This window comes from Loa loa (genome assembly GCF_000183805.2).
Source record: "Loa loa unplaced genomic scaffold supercont3.311, whole genome shotgun sequence".
Lineage (NCBI taxonomy): Eukaryota > Metazoa > Nematoda > Chromadorea > Rhabditida > Onchocercidae > Loa > Loa loa.
The window spans coordinates 27,202-37,634 of NW_018108491.1; the positions used below are offsets into that span (position 1 = coordinate 27,202).

Here is a 10,433-nt window from a genome sequence, read left to right on the forward strand (position 1 = left end):
CCGCTTATTTGTTTCCAAACTAGCCTGCATTTATAGGAGTGAGGAAGTTCTGTCCTCCAGTTTTTCTAGGATATGTTCCTGTCTGGCTTATTCATAACTCCCTATGTTTATTTTTATAAAATGTCGTGGGACTTTAAGTTTCCACTAAAGTTAGAAATTCTCATATTTAGGTTTCACAATATGCATTCGCGATGTGCAGTTATCGTGAAAAGAAAACCGATCCGGCAGAATTTATTCAACTGGATGGATTTACAATAGATTACATGCCAGAACCAGACCCAGGTTTGTGAGTTCGAAAAAAAAAAATGAGGAAAGAAAATCAAAATTCATATCACGGAGGCGTTTCATTATCATTCGTCGGCAGAGTAAACTTAAACCTTTGGTAATTCACTCAACAGAAAAGCATATTTAAATTTTGATGCCAATTCATGTTCAGTTTGATAGAGGTGGTAATAAGGTCCGGTGGTGATACCACTATGTTTTGAAGGAATCCACACATTTAAGTCTTTCAGTATAAAAAGGGAAAGAAGTGTCGGGTACCCTTTCCCTTCAATTTTCTTATCTGACCTATAGTAATATTACAAGAATATTTGAGTAAAAGTTGTATTATCGCCAATACATAGGGAATAATTATTCTTCAGACCTGTATAATCAAGGCGGAAAATATTTTTTCACAGCAATCAAAGAAGGCGATGAACTGAAATTTGCTACAGATGACGAAAATGAAAGACATTTGTGGGTGCAGGTAAAAATTTTCAATTATTTAAGAACAGAACTTTCACCGAAATATTGAATAGCTTATATTTTCTTCATCAAAATAAAGTTAATATTGTTGCGGAGATTCCTTCAAATCAAGGAATTCCGAATCAACTAATCCGGGAAATAGATGGTGCTTGAGCGGGAAACTTATATATAACTCAACGTTTGGTTTATGCCACAGCATCAGTTCTGCTTACCAAAAATGACCTATTTAGAGCACACATTCAATGTCAATGCTTCATTTAAACAAGCAAAACATCATACTCATTGAAGTTTGAGAATAGGGTAAAGACGTTTCGTCCCACAATTCCTTTAATCATTCGCTTTACCGAATATAGTGCTTCATACTTCAACTATCCTGAGGGAAACTTCAGAGGGAACCAGCTACTAGATATTTTAATTAATCTTTTCCCCCCAGTCCCCACCCATTTTGATTGACTTAACAAATTCTGCTAGTTAATAGTAATCATCTGCTTTATCCGAACTTAAACTATATACTGAAAGAGGAAATTAAATCAAACATGTTCATTGTATGGCAAAATTTGTCTTAAGTAGGTTAATAGAACCATTCACCAATATACTTACTATACCAGTTGAGAAAGATCTAAAGTCGAATGAGTATATCGTCATGGAGTCGCCTGTTGAAAACTGGGGGCAATTAATGTTAGACGAGATGTGGTGAAATAGAATCATCTGTTAGTTTTAGTATAAGTTTGAGTCGCGGCGTAATCTGGTACTGGACGGAAGATGACTGTGTGCATTTATGGACATGTGTATGTGAACAGATGTGGGAACCATTCATCCTGCCAAGTAAACACGAAGGCAATGAAAAGTGAATAAAGAAAAAGATGAACTTATATAACATCGAAAAATGGATGAGCCTTGTATCATTCGCTCAATTACATAATGATGTAAGCATAACGCATTCCCCATTTGTCGTGATATATAGCGAGAAAACGAAACCGGTGTTAACCTATCAATTGATAAGATTATCACTTGCACACGGGACGTTTATTATGAAGGTAATCGAATGATGATATTCATGATGAATGTTGCTTTTGTATTGGAAGACGAACTGCTTATGGACTGATTGGGCCGTGAGAGAACTTTCTGACTCTTATGCTATTACAAGGAATCATAACTGATGACTGAGAAGGCTGTTGCTTTGCACTAACTCCGTTAAGAAGAAGAAAGGGTACTGCTTTGACATGTTCTGGAATGAACTGGTCACTAAAACCAGCAGTGACCTGACCAACACGCTTTTTCAAATCTTTGGCTTGACCGCAGTCAGATAGGGAAGGTTGTCACAATGGGAAAGAAATTGAGTTGGTGATTAGAGTGGCATAGATGCTAAGGCGTAGCAAAACGACAGTTTTCCTTGCGAATATAAACGAAGAATCTGGAAATTTGGACAGCAGAGCTTCGAGGTTTTGTTGATGCTCTCTTTCGTCATTGGCAACAATAGTGATATATAGCCAAGATAGGCAACGGTAACCGGGGGCTGGGCATACACATTACCTGTTGAAAAATTAGGTTCTGGCGATGAGTGAAGAGATGTTGAGTATGATATCCAAAGGGATCACGTGATAAAGTCAATATTTTTTGTAGATAAGAACTGATAATTTGCGCAACATTTGTCGCAAAAGGCAGCACATCCATTTGTCCTGGGTTTCGAATAGATTTTTGGAACAAAGGTAGTGAAGTTTAGTCGTTTTCAAGGGGCTGAAGTTGAGCTGGGTCAGCGCTGTTCTAAGAGCAATCTACAGAGCAATCTACAGCTTGTCCTTGGTAATTTTACTAAGGCCACCTAATCGCGGAAATGTAACGATGGTAATAGCCTTCCGGCTACTGAGGAGAAAAGAGATTAAGGAATATGCAGTTATATTTGTGGACAGATTAGGAAGAGTTGAGCATTTATAGGCAGTCAAATAGCACGCTGAAGACACTGTATAGTGAACAGAGGAAACGTTAAAAGGGAGATGATCTTTGTCGATCGTTATTCAACTTTTCACGCATTAATATGCAGGCATTATACCGAGCAACGGGTCAAGCATATAAACCGGTACCTCCAAAGCAATCGTCGGTAGTACCGTCCAAAGCGCAGGGTTTTGCTGACAAAGCTAGTAAACATGGAATGGACGAGCTGATTCAAGCGGATCCAATCAATTTTGATCACGATCACCTTTTCAGTAAATTGCAGTCACTTACTTTGGATTTTCGACTGAATGAACCTATATGCTCATTAGTAAGTCATTATTATTTTGCTAAAATGATTCAGAACCATAACAGTAGCTAATAAGTATTGCTGTTCAGGAGCAACACTTTTTTCCCAGAAATTCTGAGTAAGTTAATGATTTTTAAATAGCAAGTTATAAACTAAAATAGTTACAACACTTTTTAGGGTTGGTTCTCACCTGGACAGGTATTTGTGTTAGACGAGTATTGCGCCCGCTATATGGTCCGTGGTTGCCATCGGCATGTTTCACTTCTCAATGACTTGCTCAACAAGGCCGATGAGGGCTTCCTTATTGATCCCACACTTATGCATTATTCATTTGCTTTTTGCGCATCTCATGTTCATGGCAATAGGTTCGATTTTATTATTGCATATCGATCGTATGTCGGGCTAGCAGTGAATTCAGGGTGTTGACCATAACACAAATATATACCATAATTTTTTTCGAGATCACATATAATTTATATTGCGAATACTTGAAGAACGACGCGCTTGTTTGTCTGACCAGGGCCGTATATGTCTGTTCTGAATGAGCGTAAATCATTGGATTTACCATTAATAAATAGTTCGAACTGCGTAGATCTAAAATGACTAGTATTTGGCAGTATATCTTAGGTTTGCTGAGAACTGGAAACATTTTCATTGTTCATTGAATTGTGCAATCGCAACCATTTTCATACTGTGGAAAAATGTCAAATTGAATTTTAAAATGTTTACTAAAGAAACTAAAATAACATGATTAGGAATCTTTCGGTTGTGTTTCAAGATTCAGTCCGTTTTTTAGGCCAATATAATTTTATAAAGGGGTAAAAATATAGTATACCTAATACGGTGCAAGTGAATGTGCATTACATTAATTTCTGTTGTGTTTTAGAATCATCTTTTCAAAATTGATTTATGTGAACTTTTCTTGGCCAACTTTTTTTCCATTTTAAGTGTTTTCAGTATTTAAGCTTTCAGGCCAGATGGAGTTGGAACAGTTACATTAGAAGAGAAAGAAAAATTTCAAGACGTTAAGGAAAGATTAAGAACGCTGCTTGAAAAGCAGATCACAAACTTTAGGTATGATTTCATTTAAGTTGCGTTTTTCAGCGCACTAATTCATACATAGCATTACTTATATCTAAAAAAGAAAATGAAAATTGGTTTTGCTATTGAATAGAAGCAGGATTTGCAGGTATTGTTTTCCTTTTGGTCGACCTGAGGGTGCATTGAAAGGAACGTTGTCATTACTTGAAAGGGTTAATATAATTTTCTTTAATAATCTCACTGTTTTTATGTTTTTTGTTATTCGACAATGTCTATCGCTGTTTGATAGCAGCTATGATCTAATGTACTGTATAGGTCCTAATGAAAGACGTTGCTTCACCAGTGCCTCCAGAAGAAGTTCGGAACGTCATCCGGAAATGCCTTCAAGATGCAGCCTTAGTTAATTATACTCGAATCTGCAATGAAGCAAAGCTTGAGCGTGAGGTTTTACAAAGGTCACTCCAATAAACAGTTATGCATTCTGCATGCAGTGCTGTTTTCAAGAGCATACTTTAGTCGTTAAGGCAGAAAATTTCAAAAAGAATAGTATTGCAAGGATTCAGTGAATGACGTTGAAAACATGGATAACATAGCTTTGGTTAGGGACACTTTCTCTTTTATTGTAACAAAAAGCTGCATTTGAGGGATAACAGAACATGCCTTCTTAGATTTCCGAAAGCGCTCGTTCTTGTTATATAGCACTGAATTACTTGTTAAGATAAAGAAATGATTTAGAAATGCTAGGAAATGTTGTTCACAATTGTTTGCATTTAAGAAACAAAAAATATTGGTAGGCTATTTTTTGTTTGTCAAATGCAAATAGTTGTGACGTCTTTATTGCACAAATTCAGATCCGAAAAAATTTCCTTGGTTTACACAGAGTTTGTAAAACTTTACTACTGTATTTTTGGTGCAGTCGTTACAGTGGTAGAATTTCTAGAGCGTATGGGTATGGATGTTAGTCCACAGCAGAGGATTGAAGACATGATACGGGTTACAGAATTTTGCATTGATTTGTTACGAGAAAACGAAGAACATCATGGTGATGTATGTTTTTTATTTTGTTTAGAAATCTGTTTCTTTTTTCCAGGTTACTTTAGTTTTCGTGTTATCGCTTTTTTACAAGTTTTTACAACCACGTAATTTGCCTACAGGCATTCACTTGGTTCAGTGACCTTCTTGCTGACCATTCAGAAATATTTTGGTCACTTTATTCGGTGGATTTGGATGCAGCGTTGAATGTGCAGCCACCGGACTCGTGGGATTCATTTCCATTGTTCCAACAACTGAATGATTTTTTGAGTAGCAACTGTAAGTTGCAATAATTGTCTTGGAAAACTGTTTTTAAGTAATTTCCTTACAAAATGATAAGACTTAAATTGTCTCGATTAATTCGGTTAACAATTGATTTACTGTCGAAGTCTATGTATAGAGTAGTTCATGTTGTACAGAGGGATCCACATAGCAAATTTTACCTTTTGGCGTTTCTCCATCTCCTTTTTTTAAAGTTTATCAGTTCTAATGGTATAAAAAGAAAATGCCGTCTCCAGGCAATGCTTGATGACCATTGAATCATTGTAGTCATTCTCTGCCTCACATTAAAATTTTTGCTTTTTCCGGTCACTGTTATATCCTAATGTAAGAATATATTGCGCATTTAGCATCTTATCGGGTCGTAGTTACATCATGTAGTAAGTTCAGTGACAAATTTTGTATATGCAACTACGTACAAAAACATATCTGGGTTGTAATATGGACTAACGCCTTCGCAGGTTATATTTCGTGCAATTTTTTGTTTGTAGCTCATCTCAAGAACGGCATTTTCCATACAAAATTGATCCAGCAATTCTCAACTAAAGTAGTACGTTATGTTGACTTAATGGAGCAGTCAATAGCCCAGTCTATCGAGAGGGGTTTCGCACGAGAAAGATGGGAAGTACGCAAGTAAGCTTGTAATTTCTTGATTTGAGCAGATGCGTGTTTTGATTTCTATTTATACAACTGCACTTTAATATCAGATACATTTCTTGACGTGGACTTGTATCTACCAAACATTTTCAAATTTCATTTGATATGTTCAAAATTTCTTTAGAGATGGTTGTGCAACATCGGAAGATACTTACTGGAAATTGGATGCTTTGCAAAATTTTATAAATGATTTAAATTGGCCAGAGGAAGAGTTTTCAAAGTATTTGCAAATCAGAATGAAAACCTTAGCGAGCGAAATGATCAGCAAATGCACAAACTGGTATGTTTGGAAGTTTGACAAAAGTCAGCGACATGATTTAGTACACTTCATTACTTTCTGTTGGATTAATCTGAATTGTTCCAGTACTTACCAGTGTTTTGATTCGTACATGCAGCGCGCACGAAAATCAACGGATTATGTCTTGCCTTCAGAAGTGTGCGTCATGATCAACGTAATCTTCTCATCGAAATCTCGAGCGGCAAAAATGGCAATAGATTCGGGAGAAGTGTGTATATTTTAATTAGCAAACAAATAATTGAAATTATCTGTTGGTTGAAGTCAACGTTGGGATGTTGTTGTTCAACTTAAAGAGTTAACAAGGCAGCTCACAAATGTTTCTGTTACTTTTACAGGCCCAACGTTAAAACGTAAATTAGATCAGTCACTTTATAGGGTTTATCCATCGACATAGATCACATACTGGCCCATCATTTACTAGTTCCCTGCGATGTAAAGACTTTTCATCTGAACAAGTAAAGTGTGTAAGTAGGTCAAGTAACTTTAAAAATATAATTAACTTTTATTATTGATCATTTATGTAAGGGACACTGGATGTTCTGTTTCCAGTGAATTTTTACTAAATTTAGTAAATTTTTGCTGGAAAGTTTTAGGTATTTGCTGTCTTTTTTTTTTCATTTTACGCGGTTAAGACATCATCTGCAGTTATTTTAACTCATTTAAGCGACAAGAAATGTGCAGTTATTTTGATTTTTACCATCAGTTTTTATTTTTAGTATAAATACCAGTCGAAACTGGACGAAACTTTGGATACTATGCTGAAAGATATGAAAACATGTATTGAAGACAAGGTTTAATCTTGACTTGTAGCATAGAGTATTCATTAAATCCTAAGTGCAAAGAAAAATCAACAACTAAACCAGCAAGTAAATTAAGAAACAAATTGATAAATATTTTTAACCTCTTTATGGAGCTACATATAGTTATAACCGATGTAATTGACCGGATAGCAGGAAATCTTAAGTTGGTGGTAAGGTCTTGATTTGTCGACGTTTTTCTTTGAAACTCAACATAGTAAACTGAAGGTATTTCAAGTAAATAAAGTATAATTGCTTCAGTTATTGTCGGTTTTGGAATACGTTCTATCTCGATTAGCTCGTTATGACGAGGGGAATCCGATTGGCGCGATTCTCTCCATCGCAGTGCGTTTTAGCAACTTAATTTCTTGGAACTTTTTCTCATAGAAATTCTGTGGTTGATTTACATTCTTCCTGAAAGTTATTTCAGCCGAAGCCGACAACTATCTTCAACAAGATGAAAAATATAGTTGGTGATCATGGTAATTTAACGAGTAGCTCTGCATCATCGCCACAAAACCCAGTATTTTATGAAATATTATTTTATACATCTAAGGAATGCATGAATTTGAAGGAAAGTGCAGAAACCACAGCTTATTGTATAAATCAGAACTGCTTGATCTTTTTTAGAAACTGATTGCAAGCCAACCTCAGAACTCAGGTCATTACGGACATTCTTATGTAACTTTCATGCGGATTTGTACAGAGCAGTTGAGGCAGGTTGTAGTCGACGAGCTGTGGATCAATGCTCTGTTTGAAGTAATTATTTAATTGCTTCACGTCACTCTGAATTGGTGGCATTGAGTACAAGAAAGGTAGATGTAAAACTTAGAATAAAACGATGATTTGAGCAAGTAAATACTTTTTGACGGCTCTTTGCAGATTATAACGAAGCCAGACTTTTATTTCTATTGATCTGGTTGTGAAATTGAGAAGGATCTTTTTTCACCATGGGTGTTTTTTGCTAAAATCATTTTTTTAGCATTGGTACGAGGGCCAGATGAAAATGCTTAATGATTGGTTGACCGAAAGGCTTCAGCAATCCCTTTCTCAGTATCAGTTAACGTGTCTTTCTTTCATGGTCAAGGTAAATTTAACTGAACAATAAATGTTTTCTTTTTACCGGATTGGTAGTTAATGTTTAATAGCATACTATTTTTGCAAAAAGTAAACCATTTCCCGATTTTTTTTTGACCTTTACGACTGTTGAAGCAAAATACTGGCAAGTGTGTGACTTACACGAAACCTATTACTGCGACATTGTAATTTGTAGAAAATATATTCCGATTCGGAATTACAAGGTGTTGATGATGAACGACTCAACAGCAAAAGATACCAGTCGATAACGAGAAGACTGCAAATCGAGGAGGCAAATTGTGCATTAAATGACAATGCTTCCAGTCATGCAAACACGTCGATCAGTAACCACGCACTTATTGACAACGCTACTCAAGCAGTTACAAATGTTAGTAGTTTGGTGGAGGGTGCTAGCGCCAAAATGTTTTCTCTTTTCAAGTAAATTAGTTATGAAGCTGTAAACGGATTTCAGTAATTTGCTTAAGCTAATGTTGAGCAGTTTGCTGGTTGTTGACAATTTCCAGTTTATGTGCCATATACAGCACGAATACAAATGACTACACCACTGTTGAAGCAATTGCATTCGTTGTGGGAAAATTCCTTGTGCCTCTTTCATCTTATCAAAACAACACGAGTATCATCGGCCCAACGTAGTTTTCATACATAGGTAACCGTAACCGAATTTCTATACATCCATCTCGCCGCATTAAATATCACCGAGCAAGAGGCCCCACTGAGAATATTACGTAGTGAGTTCATGTATGAAACGCTTGTATACCGTAGAAGGCTTCAAATTTAATACCCCTCTTCGAAACCAGTAAACTCCCTTCCATTGGCTAAATACTTTATCTCCTCCTCCTCCTCCCATAAATTATGAAGGGATGGTTTTAAATTATCCTTCAATCATTTCAACGACATTTCACTAAGTCATCTCAGTCTGACAGCGTTTGAACCTATAAAATGTGCTTGCTACAAATTCTATTTTTTTGAAATGTGCCACCATTTACCCCTCTCTCCCTCCCCTCAATGACTTCATTTTATTCCATGTAAATCTACATGAAAGGTAGCGCAACAGCTAAATAAATACGTCAAAGACATAGTATGGAAATAAACACTCGAGATTTACAGAAGGAATGGATAAATGTTGCCAAAACAGTTTGACATCAAGGTTGGAATCATCAGAGCAAAACTTGTAACAGTGACCGCGAAATAAATTCTAATGAAATGCAGTAGTCAAAAAACAATTGTCCGAACAACCTATAATCAAAGAGAGATAGACCAAAAGCACGAAACTTTACCACGGAAAGTAAAAGACGATAACGACACATCCCGAACAATAACGAATGTCAAGAACGGAAAATAGTGAACACGAACTGCAACATAACAAACATTAGTGAGAGCAGAACACCGAATCAAAACCCGAGGATGAGAGTGGCATAATCTAAACCCGTAAAGGGATTAAATTATGCATGAATTACATATTGTATCTGCAACTAAGTCTATCCAGCGAAATATCTTCAGCAAAAGAATTACTATCCGCAGAAACATCAAATTTACCATCATTTTTGTCTACGGAGACCATACAGTCGCCGTTTCGTAGTTTGATCTGTTCAGGGACTTCGACATTGACTTCCGGATTCTGACCACTTGAGGACTGATTATGGCGCTAAGACGTATTATAACCCTGACAGTACGTGCAGTCGTAATAATGTAGGTAAAGAGAAGTGATAGACAAAGTGCAAAAAGCACTACTGATATAGAACAAAGAGAACAATAATAGAGGGCTGAGGCATCCGAGGGATATATCGATAGCATATGGTAGACTTAGCGACAGGCGGCTTGATAAATTCTATTCATCTAGCCAACAAAACAAGGGAAGAACGGTCCCAAACATGAGCCTGTAATACTATATGTACCATTCAAAAACACGTACGGGTTGCCTTTCCAATAGTAATTTTTGGTAATATGCTTTTACAGTGGCACTTCTCCACCTCACAAAATGAAATACGACTCAGTCAGCATAGAAATTTTAGAACAAAACTGACCTAAAATCAACACAGTGCAAAGTATAGCGAAGAATCAACGCGCACTTACAGCAATATATCCAACAACTGTTGTAGGGGAAACTACAAATCTGACAAGCGACTAATGTTTAGTCCTAAAATATATTTATTAGTTTCAAATTAGCCATTAGAAATGCAACATATATATATATATATATATATATATATATATATATATATATATATATATATATATATATTATTAT

General features: G+C 36.1%; 2 protein-coding genes across 2 annotated transcripts in view; one reads left to right on the plus strand and one right to left on the minus strand.

The window, feature by feature from the left end:
* LOAG_18432 (calcium-dependent secretion activator) overlaps positions 1 to 8,819 on the plus strand; it is a 16,141-nt gene extending 7,322 nt beyond the window's left edge. The window contains exons 17-33 of the mRNA XM_020451091.1: positions 642 to 745; positions 2,786 to 3,004; positions 3,161 to 3,348; positions 3,956 to 4,057; positions 4,173 to 4,236; positions 4,340 to 4,463; positions 4,965 to 5,071; positions 5,179 to 5,335; positions 5,827 to 5,968; positions 6,117 to 6,272; positions 6,357 to 6,498; positions 7,007 to 7,081; positions 7,349 to 7,432; positions 7,518 to 7,610; positions 7,718 to 7,846; positions 8,070 to 8,174; positions 8,361 to 8,819. Coding sequence (XP_020305154.1) covers positions 642 to 745; positions 2,786 to 3,004; positions 3,161 to 3,348; positions 3,956 to 4,057; positions 4,173 to 4,236; positions 4,340 to 4,463; positions 4,965 to 5,071; positions 5,179 to 5,335; positions 5,827 to 5,968; positions 6,117 to 6,272; positions 6,357 to 6,498; positions 7,007 to 7,081; positions 7,349 to 7,432; positions 7,518 to 7,610; positions 7,718 to 7,846; positions 8,070 to 8,174; positions 8,361 to 8,606 — 2,237 coding nt within the window. The 3' untranslated portion in view covers positions 8,607 to 8,819. The remainder of the gene's footprint in view (positions 1 to 641; positions 746 to 2,785; positions 3,005 to 3,160; positions 3,349 to 3,955; positions 4,058 to 4,172; positions 4,237 to 4,339; positions 4,464 to 4,964; positions 5,072 to 5,178; positions 5,336 to 5,826; positions 5,969 to 6,116; positions 6,273 to 6,356; positions 6,499 to 7,006; positions 7,082 to 7,348; positions 7,433 to 7,517; positions 7,611 to 7,717; positions 7,847 to 8,069; positions 8,175 to 8,360) is intronic.
* A 342-nt stretch (positions 8,820 to 9,161) lies between these two features.
* LOAG_12258 (hypothetical protein) overlaps positions 9,162 to 10,433 on the minus strand; it is a 3,926-nt gene continuing 2,654 nt past the window's right edge. The window contains exons 5-6 of the mRNA XM_020448509.1: positions 10,210 to 10,322; positions 9,162 to 10,062 (exon numbers count right to left, since the gene is read on the minus strand). The gene's annotated coding sequence lies outside the window, so the exon portion shown is untranslated. The remainder of the gene's footprint in view (positions 10,063 to 10,209; positions 10,323 to 10,433) is intronic.